Below are 20,164 nucleotides of genomic sequence, written 5' to 3' on the forward strand. Positions count from 1 at the left end.
GCTCCCTGGAGGAGTCTTATGTGTGCTACCAGTTGAGAAGCATCTTAACTCACAGGCTGCTGCTCTTTAATTTTATGGACTTGCTATAATTTTCCAAAGCTCCTCTCGAGCTTTGGAAAATTATAGCAAGTCCATAAAATTGGGTATTAGGGACTTCACAATGGATAAAAGTTCTCCAGTGAGCACAAGGAGACACACAAACACAGAGCAAGTCAGAAATAGAAACAGTGCAAATTAGCCAACACGATGTGTATGTGAAGCAGATGACCACACACTCCTGAAAATCTGCAGTGTGTGAGTGGGGTTCCAGGCCATAAACACAGCACAACTTTCTAAATTGTCGAGTGTAATGGAGTATTTGAGGAGTAGGTGAAAGTATCTTATATAATAAAGAGGTAATATGCAAACTGACCATCACGTCCTCGCACAAGATGGCCAGCAGGGGAGGGTGGTTGTGAGTGATCAGGCCAGCAGGGGAGGGCAGTTGGGGGCAATCACGCTGGCAGGGGAGGGCAGTTGGGGGCGATTGGGCCAGCAGGGAAGCAGTTAGGCATCTATCAGAGGGGAATGATTAGAGGGTGATCAGGCTGGCAGGCAAGCAATTGGTCAATTGGTTGGACCCAGCAGTCCCAGATTGTGAAAGTGATGTCCGACTCCCGGTTTAGGCCCGATCCTTGTGGGTCTAAATTGGCAGCCGGACATTCCCTGAGGGGTCCCAGATTGGAGAGGGTTCAGGCTGGGCTGAGGGACACCTCCCCCCTCTAGTTTTAATTTGTAACTAATTTAAAAATAAATATTAAAACCAACACAGACACATTGTGGAGTACTATATTAAATTTACACAAAGTTTTTCAGATAAAATGAGACTTCATCTGTGGCTACTGCTAGAAATTGTTTATCACCCTCTGTTAAGGATATTTTTGGAGGGAAAGTGCTAAAAGACAACACGTTTAATTTAGTATTAGCAAATTTATCAGTGAGAGATGAGGAAAACAAAGACAATAAAATCAATTTTAGTAAACTACGTAACTACAGTAATAAATACTGATATGGAAACCATGGATGCTTCAGTTTTTAAAATATTTGTTAAAATATTTGTTCACATATTTTGTGAAAGGAAAGGGGAACATATTAATCTCTGAAATGAAAATAAGGCAAAAGCTCCACATATCATAAATCCTGTCCACATATGAAAATTTTCAGTTGGACCAGGATTTGCAACATTTTCTGTAAAAGACCAAATTGTAAATATTTTAGGCTTTGCAGACCATAAGTTCTCTGTCACAACTACTCAATTCTGCCATAGTAGCACAAAATTAGCCAGATAATATATCCATGAATGAGCATGAATGTGTTCCAATAAAACTTTACAAAAACAAGCAGCAGGCAGGATATGGTTTATGGGACAATGCTGGCTGACACCTGAGTTAAACTACCGACATATGGACCTTAAATAGGCACTAGTATCAAGAATTAGCTTTAATTATGAACTGCTTTCCAACATCAGGTATAATCAAATAATCTGAAATTTCCTGATTTTTAAAGAAAATTATTTCTTATTGTTTACTCATAAAATCATTTATAGTAAAATAAGCTACAGATAGTGGTCCTCCCCTTTGGGAGACATGCCTTGCCTGTGCAGCCTGACCCTCACGTTAGGAGCAACACCCTTCTACGTTAACCCAGAGAAGCTGAAGTCAGGTAATGAACGAGCAAACAAGCTATCATATTCAAGAGTAAGAATATTTTAAATAAATCTTCCTTACCTCATTAATACTAACTTCTGCCTCTACATACTGTAGACCTTTCTGGATGATAGAAATCAATGCAGCAGGTGGGACAAGGGCACCATTTATGTTTGATTGACTGATATGGCTTTCTATACCAAAGGTAAACGCCGAATGAGAAAATCCTAAAAGCAAAAGAAAAGGTGTAAGAAGTTATTCTCCTAGTGGCAGCATGCTGCAAGACACAAACAAAAGATCTCTATAATCTTTCAAAGTCACATCCCACATCTTTAAAATCCCAGACTGTTGGCTAAGTTCAAATGTATGTTTTTAAACAACAGAAATATCAAAATTCAAACATAATAACCTTCATTATTTTTCTTTTCACTTTAATTATGTAATGTACTATTATTTAAAGTTTCTAGTAAATGTAAAATTTAGCTGTGGCACAAATTTCCTCTACAAATAGCATCAAAATTTAAAGTTTGAAGAAAGCATTTGGAAGCCGTGTGACTCAACTGCTTCACTCAAGATAATTTAGGCCAAGATAAATTAAGTGACATTTAATAAATTTTTGTAGTATATTTAAATCTCTACATACAAATTGTCAAACACCTTATAAATTCAATCTTTTGCAGGTTTTTAGAATCTACTTAGGATATAAAAAGCAAACTAAAAGTAATATAAGAAAGTTGAAATGTAATAATGAAAAATAGCTTCATGCTTAACACCCAGTGTATGAATTAAATACTAAAAAAATTACTAATTCTTTGCCACTTAGCAATAACCCACCTAAATGAAAGCTTTAGAAAATGAGTTAGCAAGTGAAAATCCAAAACCTATCTCCATTAACAGTCCTTTAATTTTTATTTATAATACTTAAAACCAAAACATTCACATAACAAAATCTCTTTGTTATTAGCTTTGCTTTTTAATGCAAGCCAAGTTCAAATGAAAAGTAAAATTCTAGTAAATTGATAATCCAAGGGTGATTAAGACAATATCCATCAGAGCTTATCACTAAGTAGCAATTGTCACTAATGTATTTAAACAATTAAATTATGCATGTAATACAGAATGTTAAGAAACCTTCACACTAAATAAAGTAAATGAATATAGGCTTATTGGGATCTTGGTTAAATGGATTTTAACCTTATATAACTGCTGTCTAGCCCAGGTTTCTAATACTTAGTCCATGTCTTTTATTCTTTGCATTTTATGTTTCTACTCTTAGGCTCCATGTGGCACTTATGAAATGAACTCATGCTCTTTATGAGTCTATAGTAAAGTACTGTGAGCTCATAAAGAGCATGTGCCTAGGAAATATTTCAATTGTTCAATAGACAAAGTTGACTAGATACCTAAGTTGATTTTCCTCATGGCTCCTTCCCTCTTTGGAACACCTAACCTTTCCATTCCTGAAACTAACCATAGTGAGAAATGAAAAGATGCTACCTTTTAAGACTTTCATTTAACCTCATGATTTTTCCAACAGGCAACTGTTATTAAACATTTATAATTTTCAGCTTAATCTAAGCTCACAGAGATGGCTAGAAATTCACCCATGGGAAAAACTCACAACTACTTGAATATGAGTGGAATCCAGAGAATGAAGACTAGGAAGGATGAGGAGAAAGGAAGAGATATTTGCCTGTGAAATCAATAAGCAGTGAGGTAGGAGATTTTGTTTTTCATTATATACTCCTCCCTAAATAAGTTCTGCAGTAAATCATGAATAGGAAAAAAGCCAAGTGGCTTAGAAATTTAAGACATTAAGATTTAAAAAGTAAGACTTCAAGATAAATAGTATTTATGAAGAGTCTTCACCAGGTGCCATGCATATATAATTGTATTATTTTATGATCTAAATTAGCAAATGGGAAAACAGCTGTTAAGAGAGTAAGGATCCAATAACTATTACATTCTATTGTTCCTACCAACCAGTTAGAATATGGTCAAAAATAAAGCGAAGGCAGAGTGAATTTCTGGGTCACTAACAGTACACCAAAAAGTCACATCAGTATTCTGTTTCAGCTTAAAGTGTTACAAAATGGTGTTAGTTGTGCATGAAATATTAAGACGCCTTATTAGCAAGGTTTTAAAAGTATTTTGATTTCATAAGCCTTATAAATTGTAGCAAAGTCCACGATTTTGGCACTAATTCATAAGTACAATTTTTAAAAATAAAAATCATTACATTTAAACACTATTAACTAGATGACATAGTCCAAGCTTATGTCCAAGAATATCCTAAGAGTTGCAAGTGGATATTCTAGAGATGTCAATTTTTGGCTGGAATGTTGCATATATCCTCAATTTGTTCTGTCAGCCAAGGTCAGAAGCTATCATCAGTACTTACATCTATCTCCAGTTATTGCACATGCACTTAGAATGTTCCAAACAGCCAGAAAACAACCCTGAAGTGGTCATTAGCATTGTTTTGGCACTTCTCACTAATGTTTACTCTAAAGAAGGTTCACACGTAAACCTCTGTGTATACAAATGCTGGACTTAACTATCATTTTCTTTTTATTTGTAGCCATAGCATGACAGGACAGCTTAAAATCTATGTTCAAAATTAATTTTCTTCTTCCCCTTCTTAAAACTTCTTTTTCCTTAGAAACTTCTGACTTTACACCCTCTCACTCCCTTCCATTTCAGCATTCACCTAATCCTACCAATCAATCCTACCTCCCTGGTCTCAGTCATCAGCTTTCCTTCTCTGCCAAAACCTGGACTTTAGTTCCATGATCTCTTGCCTGCACTATTCCTGTCCTAAGTTCCTTTCCTCTCCTCCCCAATTCGTATATCTGCCACATCACAGTTAGAATACTGCTTGGAAAACAAAAACTGATCCTATCACTCCTTACTTGGATACTTTCAATAATTACTTTGACCTTCATAATAAAGGCCAAACTCCTAAGTATGTCACAGTTACATTTGTAATCTAACTCTACTTATTTTTTCAGATTCATCTTCCTAATTCCACACCCCTCCACTTCTTCCCACTGCACATTTAAGTGATTAACATTACTCCTAACACCTCAAATATGCTGTCTTACTTCATGCCTTTGGGCCTTATGTATTCCTATGTTCTTTTCTCCTAAATGGAAGTGATGTCCTTCCTTTCACTGCCCCTAGGTTGACCATTCTCTTCTGGGCTAATCCTCTCATATGTATAGCACTTAGCACACTATATCCATCTATGGTTCTATGTAAGTGTGTGCTGGGCTGCCTGAAGGAAGGATTTATGTCTACTAATCTTTCAGTTCTGGAAGAAGACATTACCTAATTTATCCAGTGCTCAATAAATATTTGTTAAATCAGAAAGCAATCTATAGAATAAAAGCCTAAGCGACCATTACGGTGGACCAGAATGACTGGTTGTATGATGTGCACTGACCACCAGGGAGCAGACACTCAATGCAGGAGCTTCCCCCTGGTGGTCAGTGCGCTCCCACAGGGGGAACGCTCTCAGCCAGAAGCCAGGCTCCTGCAGTGGCGGTGGTGGGAGCTTCTTCCACTCTCCGCAGCACCACTAAGGAGCAGTGAGCAGTAAGAAGTGCGGGCTCCCAGTAAGGAACATGGGCTCCTGGACTGCGAGAGGGTGCAGGCTGGGCTGAGGAACTCCCCACAACCCCCAAGTCCACAATTTCATGCACGGGGCTTCCAGTTTTACTATAATGTATCTTGACACATCAGAAAAATCTATAAATCCAGAAAAAGCATATGATTTAAATCTTCCTGGAAAACAAAACAAAAATAGAACTTGAATCAGGGTTATGCTAGAAAATATTTCCATTTATCTGTAAATGTATATGTAGGAAATATTTTTTCAGAGACAGCTTTTGACTCACAAAGTAGAAAGCAAAAGGGATCAACCTAAATCTGTGCAATACTGAAGTCTGGCCTGACAGCCTAAATAGCATCTCTACTTTTCAGGGGTAAGAGACTACCTCTGTAATCAAGTACTCCACACATTCACTGGGTTTGGGAGGTAGAAAGGAGATTCCAGAGTAGAATGATAATAATTCGGTGACAAAGACAAGCAGTGGCAGGGTGGGTGTGGTTATTCATGAGACCATACACCATTCCCATGTGAGAAAAGGGATCACAAAACCACCATTTTCTGAATATTGCTTGTTTCAGGGAGTACCCTCCCTTGGGATGACAGAAATTGTGTTCTCAAAGGCGGAGTTACTCCTCAGGAGTTGGTCACTCTACAAACAGAGAAGACAAGAACAAGAAAATGGGCCCTGATCCTCATGGTTATGATACTGGATGTCTAAACCAGAAGGGGTCTAAAGAGCAAAGCTTAACTATTATACAATAAATACAGTGCCATAGTCTAGAAGGAAAATCTGATTTTTACAAGGTTCTATATTTAAGCCTCAGATCAGAAAACCCTAAAAAATGTTCTCCCTGCTCTCATCCTCACACACAACCTTGACCCCAGATCCATTTCCACCTCTGTCTCTACAGACCAATTTTTACTCTAAAAGTTCCACAATCATTAGTCATGGGGATGTAAAAGCACAGGGAAATAGTAAAAAATATTGTAATAATTATGTATAGTGCCAGGTGGGTACCAGACTTATTGGGGGATCATTTCAAAAGTCATATAAATATCTAATCACTATGCTGTACACCTAAAACTAATATAACATTGTTTATCAACTGTAATTGAAAAGTAAACAAATTAAGCTTAGAATTACAATATGATCCATCAATTCCTCTCAAGGGTATATTGTCCAAGAAAAATAAAAACAAGCTTGAACAACCAAAGAGTTCCACAATCAAATGCTTAAAGATTTTAGAAAAGGTCAAAGAAAATAGGGGGAAACATCCTATAGGGGATATTTGATGTTTAAGAGCTAGACCGAACACTTACAAAAAACAAAATAGGGGAAAATGTAAGAAAAAATATTATAATACCAAAACCCTATGCAACTGTTAATATATTTATATTTCCTTTTCTTCTTTACATATTGTTTCCCCCCCCCCCAAAAAAAAGTTATAATACACTGGCTGTATAATTTTGTGCCCTAATTTTTCTCTTAAATATACATACAACTATAAGCATTTCATATAAATCATATTTTCTAAAATAAATTTATTATCATACTAGAGACCCAGTGCATGAAATTCAAGGGTGGGGGATTGCCCCTCAGCCCAGCCTGCACCCTCTCCAATCTGGGATCCCTCGAGGGATGTCCGGTGGGATGGAGTCTAAACAGGAAGTCAGACATCCCTCTCATAATCCAGGGCTGCTGGCTCCCAACTGCTCACCTGCCTGCCTTTTTGATGCCCCTAACTACTTCTGTCTGCTAGCATGAACACCCCCTAACCACTCCCCTGCCAGCCTGATCAACACCTAACTGCTGCCCTATTGGCCCTATTGCTCCTAACTGCCCTCCCCTGCAGCCCTGGTCTTTCCCCCCACCCCCGCCCCGCTCCACGACCCTCCCCTGCAGACCTATTTGTGCCCAACTGCCCTCCCCTGCAGGCCTGGGTCCCCGCAAACTGTCCTCCCCTGCAGGCCTGGTCATCCCCAACTGCCCTCCTCTGCCAGCCCAGTCACCACTAACTACCCTCCTCTGCAGGCTTGATCACCCACAACTGCCCTCCCCTGCTGGCCATCTTGTGTCCACAAGGGGGCTGCTATCTTGAGAGTCAGAGTGATGGTCAATTTGCATATAAACTCTATTATATAGGATTGGACAAGTTCTGTTTGGCAACTATTAAAGTTGTTGTCTTTTAACAAGTATATCAGCAGAAAGTATGTAGTTGGAATTTCCTCTATCAGAAAAAAATAGGCATTCAGGTGACAAAAAAGAACTGACTTGGAAGTATAAAAGTACAGTAACTGCTGACATTTTGTGACAACTGTTTGCTGTTTATTAATTAGCCATGTATACAACAACTATACGTCAAATGTTAATGCATATTTTATTGGATTATAAAGCAAAACTGTATATCTACTTGTTCTTTTGTAGCTGCCCATTTTACTACTCATATAAATGAAAAGATTAAAGGTGGACATTCCAGATCCGAACTTTCCTCACTCCGGTTCTTCATGACTATAGGCACATTACTGTAGCCAGTTTCACGTGACTCCATCCTGTCTGCTGGTCCAATCTGTTTATAAATAGCACCAGCAAGAGGGTATGTGGACTGGAATATTTATCTAGTCCAGTTACCTATATCTGAGCCAAGAGGAACTACACAGTCACCTGACTGCTGGCATTTTACTAGCTCATTACAGGGGTTAATACAAAAATCACTAAATTTTAATTTAAATTATTGCCCCAGCTGGTTTGGCTCAGTAGATAGTGTCGGCCTATGGACTGAAGGGTCCTGGGTTCGATTTCAGTCAAGAGCATATGCCTGGGTTGTGGGCTCGATCCCCAGTAGGGGTGTGCAGGAGGCAGTTAATCAGTGATTCTCTTCATCATTGATGTTTCTATCTCTCTCTCCCTTTCTAAAATCAATAAAAATGTATTGAAAAAAATACAAAGGAATGGGTTTTAATATTACAGGTTAGAACCTTAATGTTACCACATAAACAGGTTAGCTTGTTCCTACTATGATCACATCTGTATTTCTAAATTATGTGTGTATGGGTCTTTGATGGGCGATCTTATGAACCAGGCGTGGGAAACCTTTTTCTGCCAAGGGCCATTTGAACATTTACAACATCATTCATGGGCTATACAAAATTACCAACTGAAAAATTAACTTGCTACATTTGTTCAAACATTTAACTAACTTACCCCTAATACCTTGTTGGGGATAGACCAAATGATTTCTCGGGACTTATCCGGTCAGAGGGCCAGACCTTCCCCACCCATTATAAACAAATAGAACATGGGAAGCAAGCACCATCTCAGAAGAAGTGGTGTGGTGCAAGATCTATATCCAGGGAAACGCGCTGTCCCTTTATAAAGGGCAGAACACAGTAGAGAGCTCCAAGGGTGGGGTGCAGGAGACAATATGCTCTTCTTCCATGAACCAAATCCTTTAAACCTACAAGTATTGTTATTTTTTCAGAGATTGTAGGGCAAGATGAACCTCAGTTCTAAAAACAGGGGAATTAAAAAAAATAATAATAATATTCAGAATCACAATCTAGAAAATAACTCAGTAATATGAAGATGCTGTTTTTGCATTTTCCAGTTAGTCTTCAATCAGAAGGTGCACAATACAATTCTTCATAACACCCAATATTCAAGTATAGCATAAACCAACATGCAAAAGACAACAGTTAAATCTATAATGAAGAATCCTCCCCCAAATCAATTTAGGCAAAATAAAAGTATGTATTACACAAAGAAAAAAGAAAAAAAAGAGGGTGCCACAAAGCTCACAAATAATTGTCAGGAACAATTTCTCTAGAAAAAAGTAAACTAAAACTGTGAATAATTACAGCATTCAAGGGAAAACAAAATGCAAAGGACAGGTTAAAAAAGTCCAAACTAGTTTAGCTCTTCTAAAAGTATCACTGTATTAGGTGCTGTTATATAGATACAATTTAGTGTGTACTACTTAGTATTTATTCTGCATATGGTTGTTACTTTATGAGTTATTAAGTGCAATCAAGTTATTAATGCTCATGGGTGAGCACTAAATAAAGGGAGCACACTAAATCCAGTCAATCGTACTCACAGTACTACACGTAATATACATTCAGTTTGTTGAATATGGAACTCTAATTCACCAAAGTACAAAATGATGATGAACAAAGTAATTTGCTTAGGGCAGTGGTCGGCAAACTCATTAGTCAACAGAGCCAAATATCAACAGTACAACGATTAAAATTTCTCTTTTAAACTTAAACTTCTTCTAACGCCACTTCTTCAAAAGAGATTCACCCAGTATTTTGTGGAAGAGCCACACTCATGGGGCCAAAGAGCCGCATGTGGCTCTCAAGCCACAGTTTGCTGACAGTGGGCTTAGGGTGGACTTTCTAGAGGTAAAATCGAGAAAAATAAAAAGTGGCAACCCCTAATATAAACATCCTACAATAAACAGACTTTTCTCTTAACTCGTTTTAATAGGGGAGAATGGCTTACTTCAAAGAGACATCTATAAATATATGTGAGGCCATATATCACAGTGTAATCCCTTTTTTAACAAGAACGTTTATGGATGTGGCAACTGAAGATCTAAGAAATTAAGTAATTTGGGGCGAAAGAGAGGGATGAACAGATAATATCTTCTAGTGCTGGTAACAGTCATAATAGAATGCTCACCACATAAAGTATTTAAGATGAAAATAATTCAAGTAATTTATCCCCTCTGGAGCTGGATACTATCGTCCAGTCAGTATTAAATACTGCTTGCTGAGAACAAATATTAGACATTCTTACTGAAAAATTTCTAAATCCCACCTTTATCAAAACAGAATCAAATGTTCTTAAGATGTTTTTTGGAATTTCTGACTGAAAGCTTTTAGATAATTAGACAAAAAAGAAGGAAATTTTGTTTTCCTCTGTGGTAAGTCTTTGCAAACCAGCTCTTTAATGTCTTTGCACAGATATTGTCTTTGTCATGATTTCTTTTTTCCCTATCTCTTAATCCAGTGGTCGGCAAACTCATTAGTCAACAGAGCCAATTATCAACAGTACAATGATTGAAATTTCTTTTGAGAGCCAAATTTTTTAAATTTAAACTTCTTCTAATGCCACTTCTTCAAAATAGACTCGCCCAGGCTGTGGTATTTTATGAAAGAGCCACACTCAAGGGGCCAAAGAGCTGCATGTGGCTCGCAAGCTGCAGTTTGCTGACCATGGTCCTAATCCAATTCAGTATTCTTATGGGGAAATAGCAAGATTCTAGTTTCTTCTATATTGCTTTAAATCTTTTAAGAGAAATATTTATAGCTTAAAAAAAATAATTTACATAATATTTATCACATATTTAATGACTAATTCTCAGTAAGTATCCTTTGTGATAAATAACACTAAATCCCAAGATAAGGAATTTCTGGGCTATGTGATTGCAAGATAGAATCAATTGCAAACATGGCGATTTTTATGTACAAATGGAAATCGGAACCAAGAATGAGCCTCTGGAGCAATGGGAGTCCTGAGGTGGGTGAGATTCTGAGCTCTGTTAAGAAACCTGACGGAAATATAAATGTTTTGAACTCTTTCCCATCTCCTATTTCTAGAAGTAATTTCAAAAGAATGTCTGATAGTATCCTTTATGATATAAACATGCCTCATCACTCCTGGAAAACCTTACCTACAAATACAAATACACCACTTTTACTGGCAGCTACCTCTTCGGGAATTAGTCTCACATTCCAAATCTCAATGTGTAAACTTCATGGTTTCTACTTTCTCTCAAATAGTTACTAGATATAATTTTTCTTTCAAGATATTGTGGACAGCTACATACTTTTCTGTCAAGCTACAACTAATTAATATAGACCAGGGGCTTTCAAAGTTTATTATGCCTTAGAATCACCTGCATTTGTAAAATGCAGATTCTTGGGCCCCATTCACTGTTGTCTAAGTGATTCTAATACAGGTGGTCATAGGATCAAACTTTAGAATTCTGGTCTAAGCCATTCTTAAATTTATGGCAACCTGCATTCCTAGAAAAAGTGCAGTAAATCAAAATGTCATCAGTTGAGCCCTGTCCAGGTGGCTCAGTTGGTTTGAGTGTCTTCCTGTACACCAAAAGGTTATGAGTTCTAGTCCTTGTCAAAGTGCATATGGAAGACAACAGATCAATACCTCTCTCTCTCTTCAATCAATAAACATAGCCTTAGGTGAGGATAAAAAATGTCATCAGTTGAGTCTCATTTTCTCCTATAAAATTACAAATTTTATGAAGGGACTGGTTTCACATTTTCAAAGATGTGGCTCAACATCATACTTTTGTCACCAGTCTACTACTGTATCTGCTTGTATAAAGCCTTTTTGAGAATAAAGAATAATTAAGAATACAGTAAATAATTATAAAGGACTTAATATGACAACTATCAGTCTATCTCACAAAACTTTTTAAATATAATTCTTGCCTTATTTTTACGGCAACATAAAACATCTTAAGACTTGGAATTTACGAGGGTTTTCTCTAAGACAGTGGTCGACAAACCTCGGCTTGCAAGCACGTACTTTAATCAGGTTGAGGACGTTTTTTAGCAAAGGTCAGCTTAGGAGTACCCTAATTAAGTTAATAACAATCGTACTGTTGATATTTGGCTCTGTTGACTAATGAGTTTGCCGACCACTGCTCTAAGAACATCAGCAACTTTAAGAAAATTTTTCTTTCTTTTTTTGTTCTTAGGAAGACTTGATAATATTTAGTCACTTGGTACTCATTCAGAAATTAATCCAAAGTATTATTTTACTACCCCCTTTACTTGCTGAATTTTCTTGCAGCGACATGAGGGAGCTGGAGGATGTGAGTGTTCCTTAACATCTCTAACTTCACCTTGCCCTATTTCACCAGCACGGCGGCACCACAGGATGCTGCTGCGCTATTCTGCTGTTCCTGATCTCCTGAAACAGCAGTCTCATGTGGTTCAATCTAAATAACTAACCGCCTTTACAAAGCACCTAACAAGCCATTAAAATATATTTCCCATCCACTGATCCTTCACCATGTACTCTGCTTTAGTTTCCAAAGTCTCAAAACTCTGGCTTAAATGGTAATCAGACTCAAGGCATTAAAAAGTAGTTTGTTTTGGCCCAACAATTTCTTTACATTTTGTCCCAAAAGTACTACATAACAATATCCAAATGTGCATACATGTTTATATGTAACAATCACTAGGTCACTCCTTTTCACACTTTATTAATCATTTTATTTTATTCAAAATATTATATGGATGTCCTCATTGGATCTGCCTTCAAAACCAGTTTACTAGTTGAAAAAGAAAACTAAACAAGGTCTATTAATGTCAGCGCTTCATAGCAAGTTATTCTGCATCAGTTGGTTCCTTTAGTTTCTTTTCCCTTTTCTCCGCCCTGCCCTTGTTGGACATCACTTTCCCAGCTGTTCCAGGCCAGAGAGGCAGTGGTGGTTTTTGAGAACAGAAACCAGCCACCCAAGAAAAAGCTCATAACTAGAGTGCAGCTGAGAAAATCTCAGCAAGCAGTGGGATCTGGGATCTGAGGCCACGTTTACACTCTCTATACAAGGAAGGACAACTATCTGAGCCCTTAAGAAGAAGAAGAATGAGTTTCAAAACCAAAATTGAGAATTCAATGCCCTACTCTATTCCTTCTACCTTCCCTCATACACAACTACGAAAATTATCATTTTTTATACCACACCCCACCTTACTATTAAACCTTGCAATAAATTTAAACTATAATTTCTAAAACTCAACCACTCCAGTTTGACATATTCAAACCCCAAATAATTCCATCTCATGCTAACAATCTGCACTTACATTGCAGTCAATCTTTTCCACCATCCTATGACCCATCTAATCTAAGCTTAACTTCTTAGAATGTTACCTTTTTTTTTTTTTTGCTTAATCCATCCCCTATTTCCCCTTATAGTTTTCCTTCTATTTATAACAACATCTATTAATCTGTCCAGAAAACTTAAATAATTACTCATTTATTTAATATTTATTACAAATGACTTTCAAAGTTTTATGTTTACTAATTATTCCTCAATAAATACATTTAGTTAGAATTCAGGTCAAGGATACAGTTAATCAATTGGGATAATACTTATACTTATGAAAGCATTCTGAAAATATATGTCTAATTTAGCTTTTAAAATGCTAACTACAATTAGGACCAATAACATTTAGCTAAGGATTCTAAATATACATTATTAAATTGATGACATCTGAGAGTCTATATGTTCTGTGTACAATATTCTCACTTCAAAACAAATTATAAAAATAGTATTTGAACAGTGAAAGCCAAACCATTTGTTACCAATATTTGCCTGAGATGATTCCAACATATTTGAAAGAGTCAGAGAGTTAAACCATGCAGTAACACATAGCTTTAAAATGGCAGTCCAGAAATTTAAGGAAACATACAAAGTTCAACAGTTTGGACTGATACAAATTTCAAATGCATGAAAGGTTATTTTGAGAATATTAAAATAATTTGAGGCCTATTTATTTTATGAAAGTACTCACCTGACTCTTGCAAGTATCTATATACCAAGAAGTTGACCTCATCACTGCTTATACTCATCTTTATTCCCACTTAAACCATGAGGTCACAACACAGGATATAACCCTAAAAATAAAACAAAGTCAATTAAGTATTTTCTCAATAAAATATTTTAAACAAAATGTAAACAATGTTGTAAAAACCATTTGATTTTATTAAATGATGAAAAAAAGAAGGTTCTATATTGCCTCATAATGTTACTTCCAATAGTTAATAATAAATTATACAACCAAAACATAGCTGAATCTATTTTTCTGCAAGATAATAGAAAATCATTGACAAAAATGATTCAAATTTTATAAAAGGGCTTTAGCATCACATTTTTATTATATCAAACAGCATAAAAAGTTGTTCCTTTATTTCTCCTTAACTGTAAAAATAGTAAATTTTAAGAATCAGAATATTATTTATTTAGACAAGATGGATTTTAGACCACAGGCTTGTTAGAGAGTGAGCCGATTGTCTACATAAGGTTATGTCTACATAATTTCATAGGATTTGAAGTCTCTATTTTGTCAACATCTAATCTGCAATGTTCAAGTTTCCAAAAGCTCTAGGTATATAAGGCAGAGAGGTAAGAATACAATTCTGCAAACTCAAATGATGTTCTCTTATCTAAATGTGCATCTTTAAATCTTGAACCGGGAGAAAGGGGAAAAAGGAAATTGAGACATAACTTAAATATGGCTAACTATACTTACCCATTCTCAGGACACAGAGTGACCTAAAGCAGTACTCAGCAACCTTTCTTTGTACAGAGCCAGATAGTGAACATGTTAGGCTTTGCCAGTCATACTCACAAACATATTACCCAACCCTGCGGCTATAGCACAAAAGAAGTAGCATACCATATGTAAGCAAATTAGTGTGATTATATTCCATTAAAACTTTATTTAGTGACACCGATATTTCAATGTTATATGGCTTGTTGTCATAAAATATTTTCCTTTTTGATTTGTTTCCAAGCATTTAAAAATAAAACTTTCTTAGTAGTGGTCCTTATAAAAGGCTAACAGGCCAGATTTGGTCCACAGTCTAGTTTCTTGTTCTTTGTTTAAAAAGGATACACTAACATCTAGTAATAAAGGGGTTCTAACATTATAGGCCCATGCGGATTGCTCTGCCACATCACCGATCCTTCATAGGGCAGATTTCACAGGATACTTTAAAATCACAAATTAACCAAACATTTTAGTAGACTCCTCCTTGACAGGAACTGCTACTGCCCTACATTGTGGCAATTGTGAGCAAGCATCACCCAGCTTGTAGCTCAAAAAGGAAGAAAGATAAGGAGATGGGAAGAATTTTCCAGTGGATGCACCCAGAGGAAACCCTAACCGATTTAGAGCCTGGGAATACAGCCTAAGGAAAGTGGCATTGGTGTTTCAACCTGAAGGACAGACAGGAGCAAAGGGAGAACAGGAAGGTTTGGGAGAGGAACCCAGGAATGGAAGCAATCCAGTGAGCACTAATGTCAAGGAGAGGACTGGGCGAGGAAGAATAACAAAACATGAACTATGGCTTGAAACAAAATCCGTATTCTGAAAGGCCTTAAAAGCATCACCTAGAGAAAACTAATACACTGACAACGTTTTAAGATGGTAGGTGAATGACCTGATTTACTTTTTTTAATCCTCACCCGAGGATAAGTTTTCATTTATGTTAGAGAGAGAGAGAGAGAGGGAGGGATCTATGGAAAGAAAAGCATTGATTAGTTGCCTCAGGTACATCCCCTGACCAACCCACAACCTAGGTATGTGCCTTGACCAGGAATCAATCCAACAACCTCTTGGTGCATGGGATGACGTTCCACGAAAAGGAGCCATCTGGCCAGGACTGATTTAAACTTCAAAAAGATTATCCTGACGGTGATCTGGAGAATAGACTGGAAGGAAACAACTGGAAAAGGGAGTAAAGGGAAAGGAGGATGTTGGAGAAATCTAGCTGAAGACCAAGAAACTTGGACTACACCACTGGAACTGGCGGGGGAAGTACCGGGATTCTCCAGTTACTGAGCAAGTCGACTAGGGTGACTGATTGGACACAAGGATGAGGAAAAGGGAGACTCAAAGGTTTCTTTTAGGACATCTGGATGGGTGGTAATTCCATTTACCGAGATGAGATAGCATGGTGGAAGAGTAACAACTATCTTGATATAAAGAAAGGAACTTTACCAACAAAATTAACTAAAAGAGTACAATTAATCACCTGAATGTTCAACATTCATGGGGACACATTCCAAGAACCTTAGTATCTGAAAACCCAGATAGTATCAAATCCTGTATACACACCTGCAAAAGTAGCACAAATTTCTTTCCCTCTTCACAATTTCGCACATAGAAAATACATTTTTAGGATATATCTTAGCAACCTCAGCATAGGATTTTTTCCCCTTTGCTTATTACATTGAGAACTTTCACCTTTTCACTTAAAGGAAGCACTTTATGGCTTCTCCTTGGCATATCCAAATTGCCAGCTTCATTACTCTTACAATTTGGGGTCATTATTAAGTAAAATCAGGGTTACTGAACATAAGCACTGCGATACCAAGAGAGTAGATCTGATAAGCAAGACAGCTATGGACTGACAGGTGGGCAGCATACACAGTGTGAAGATGCTGGACAAAGGGAGATAATTCACATCCCAGGCAGCACAGAGCAAGATGACATGATATTTCATCATGATACTCAGAATGGGACCTAATTTAAAACTTGTGAATTGTTTATTTTTGGGATTTTTCTATTTAATATTGTTAGATTGGTTGACCATGAGTAACTAAAAGCATGGAAAGTGAAACCGTAGATAATGGTGGGGCTAAAGTACTTACTGCACTTTGGGGTAATAAACCATTCCAAACAAATGCTGATCAGATGCATTTGTGGAGTTAGATAGTGACCAGTGAAAAGCAAACACTAAAATGGTCATGTAATTAACAAAGACTATGGGGAGAAATGCATCAAAGCACAATTTTTTTTCTGATAGATTTATTTTATTCACTCATCCAATACTTCATTTGAACACTTCCAAATGTGCCAGGTATTCTGACAGATGTTGAAGACATGGCTAAATAAAGTAGACCAGGGCAAGGCCTTATGTCTTTCCAGGTTGGGGAGCAAAACAACAAATAATTACAACTTAGATAAGAAAAAAGTATATAAAATTCTGAAAGCACATACCCTGATCTGAGTGTTCAGGCAGGCACCTATAAATGGCCTACAGGTTTCTGTAATAAGCACAGTGTTAGAGGAACTAATATTCCTCTTAAATCAAATTATATGGGTTATATCGTTACTTTTGCTCCTACCTGTAGGCACACTGCTTCTCATTATTTGCATGTTAAGGAAAATGAGGCAAAGAATATTTATTAATACACTTATTAACAAGAGGTCTGGTGCACGAAACTTGTGCATGGGGATGTGTGTCCCTCAGCCCAGCCTGCACCCGCTCCAATCTGGAACCCCTCGAGAAATTTGAGACTGCCCATTTAGGACCGATCCTACCTCTCACAATCCAGGACTGCTGGCTCCCAACTGCTTGCCTGCCTGCTCTCTCCAGCTCCGTGGCTGCCTCCACTTTTGTTGGGATTTAATTACCTTCTATAATTGAAACTTTGTAGCCTTGAGTGGAGACCTGGGCCAGCAAAGGCAGGCAGAAAGCTTGGCTTCCTCCATTGCCAGGGAAACCCAAGCCTTTCTGCCTCTAACCGTTCTGTCTGCCAGCCTGATCACCCCCTAATCACTCCCATGCCAGCCTGTTTGCCCCTAACTTCCCTCCCCTGCAGGCCTTGTCACCCCTAATTGCCTTCCCCTTGTAGGCCTAGTCCCCCTCAACTGCACTCTCCTGCAGGCCTGGACCCTCCCTCCCCCAACTGCCCTTTCCTGAAGGCCCAGTTGCCCCCAACAGCCCTCCCCTTGCAGGCTCGATCATCCCCAACTGTCCTCCCTTGCAGGCCTGGTCCCTCCAACTGCCCTCTTTTGCAGACTGGTTCCTCCCAACTCCCCTCCCCCTGCTGACCATCTTGTGGTGGCCATCTTGTGTCCACATGGGGGCAGCCATTTTGTGTGTTGGAGTGATGGTCAATTATCATATTATTCTTTTATTAGATAGGATTAGCTACGATAGAGGCCTGGTGCACTGGTGGGGGCTAGCTGGTTTGCCCTGAAGTGTATCCCAGATCAGGGTGGGGGTTCCTTTGGGGCATGGGGCAGCCTAGGTGAGGGGCTGTGGTTTGTTGGCCGGCCACACACCCCCAGTGACTCTAGTGGAGGCCCTGGTATCTGGGATTTATCTATTTTCTACAATTGAAACTTTGTAGTCTTGAGCAGATCCAAGCCTCCTGCTCTCTCCGTGGCTAGAGCCATTTTTATTGGGATTTATTTATCTTCTATAATTGAAACTTTGTAGCCTTGAGAGGAAGCCAAGGCAGGCCAGGGTCGCAGAAGCTTGGCTTCCTCCATCGTCAGGGGCAACTCAAGCCTCCTGCTCTCTTCAGCTTCGTGGCTGCCTCCATTTTTGTTGGGATTTATTTATTTTCTATAATTGAAACTTTGTAGCCTTGAGTGGAGGCCTGGGCCAGCCAGGGCAAACAGAAAGCTTGGCTTCCTCCATTGCCCAGGAAACCCAAGCCTCCTGTTCTCTCCGTGCCCACAGCCATCTTGGTTGGGTTAATTTGCATACCAGCTCCTGACAGGCTGGTGGGTGTAGCAGAGGTATGGTCAATTTGCATATTACTGTTTATTAGATAGGATTTCTACATGCTATGCAGCGGCTAGGCCTTTGTACACATTATTTCGTTTCCTCTTCAGTGTTCTATTCCTCATTTTAATGTAAGAACATTGGCATATATATAAATCTGTGTATTCAGAAATGCTATTCAAAAACTAAACTGACTGCTCAGTGTAGGAAAAAAATAAAAATATGGAATGTATAATGTAAAATAATGTAATGACTATAAAGAATCAAAATTCTTAGCACTAGAGGGTCCGAATAAGTTCCTAATTCCAAGTTATGATATAAACTGTCAATGACTCAGAATAGGATATGAAAAGCAGAACTAATTGGTCAGCCAGTCTTGGCAGTCACAAACAGACCACTACAATTCCCTGCTAAATATAACAGCTTTAAACACAAATTTATTTTGTTGTTGGGGGTGAATTCAATTGTCAATCTGATCTAAAGCAAAATACAGTTCAGCTGCTTGCCCTGCAACCCACTGAGTTATAGAAAACTGTCAAATAGTCTTTTGAAAACCAAAACACATTGTAAAAATACCAAACTATCATAACAACAATAATAAAAAGTGTATGTGGTGGGGAAATAAAAGAACGGAGAGAGATTAAATCAATTTATTCATTAGTGAAGTCATGGTGAGTACTACACTCAATGGGCTGTATAGAATTCCTACTATAAAGCCCTTACCTCCAACACCTCAGAATGGGACTTCATTTGGTGATGGGATCTTTAGAAGTGATTAAGTTAAAATGAAGGCAATAGGGTGAGCCTTTAATAATCTGAATATGGCCCAATAAGAATGATGTTCTTGGAGAATCCAAGATGGCTGCTCGGGTAGGCACCTAGCCGCAGCCGCACGCAACAATTTCAATAAAATACAACTAAAATATAAAATGGACATTACCCAGAACTACAGGAAAGTCAACTGACTGGAAATTCTACAACGAGAAGCAAGGAGAAAACCAGAAGGAAGCGCGGAGGAGCTGTAAAAGCCCAAGGTACGGAGACACGCGGCGCGGGCGGAGAGGACGAAGCCGGAGAGGAGGGAGGCCGAGTGCCTGGCGGGCGTTCCCTAGCGGGAAGGAGATAAACACTCCGACTGTGCTGGGCCCCCAACTGCTCTGAACCCCCGTTCTAGGCCAGACCCCGGGGACCCAGGCTCATCCAGAGGGAGCTGGGCTGTAAGGCGGTACTCGGGGAAGCGGCATAAGGAGGTCCCAGAGGCGCGCACACAGCGCGCAGAGAAGAGCCGGCCGGCTGTGCCGTAGGACTGCCCTGGCGGGAAGGAGACAGGCTCCAGACTGCTCTGAACGCCACCTCCAACTCCACTTCCAACTGAACTGAACCCCAGTTTCGGGCCCATTGCGGGAGAGCTTACACTGTTTGGTAGCAGGCGAAAATCGAGGGCACCTTTCTCTCAGAGGCGCTTGCAACAAGTACTGAAAGACCCTGAGTCTCAGGAGTCGCATAGGGCGGGGCTGACGGAAGCCAAGGCTGTAGGCTCCACCCTGAAACTCCGCCCCATCAGAAAAGCTGCCTGCGAAAATG

The 20,164-nt window shown here is 38.7% G+C and overlaps 1 protein-coding gene and 1 long non-coding RNA gene across 11 annotated transcripts in view; one reads left to right on the plus strand and one right to left on the minus strand.

The window, feature by feature from the left end:
- Positions 1–20,164, plus strand: part of LOC311618212 — a 470,112-nt gene that overhangs the window by 348,935 nt on the left and 101,013 nt on the right. The gene's annotated exons all lie outside the window — the stretch shown is intronic.
- Positions 1–20,164, minus strand: part of TBL1XR1 (TBL1X/Y related 1) — a 148,983-nt gene that overhangs the window by 27,305 nt on the left and 101,514 nt on the right. For 6 of the 9 annotated variants that reach the window (XM_084875560.1, XM_084875556.1, XM_084875561.1 and 3 more), the window contains 2 exons: positions 13,849–13,951; positions 1,767–1,912 (listed from right to left, as the gene is read on the minus strand). In XM_084875560.1, coding sequence (XP_084731686.1) covers positions 1,767–1,912; positions 13,849–13,906 — 204 coding nt within the window. In that variant the 5' untranslated portion in view covers positions 13,907–13,951. The remainder of the gene's footprint in view (positions 1–1,766; positions 1,913–13,848; positions 13,952–20,164) is intronic. The other 3 variants (XM_084875562.1, XM_084875563.1, XM_084875564.1) reach the window with 1 other exon arrangement.

This window comes from Pipistrellus hanaki (genome assembly GCF_964339955.1).
Source record: "Pipistrellus hanaki genome assembly, chromosome: 2".
NCBI lineage: Eukaryota > Metazoa > Chordata > Mammalia > Chiroptera > Vespertilionidae > Pipistrellus > Pipistrellus hanaki.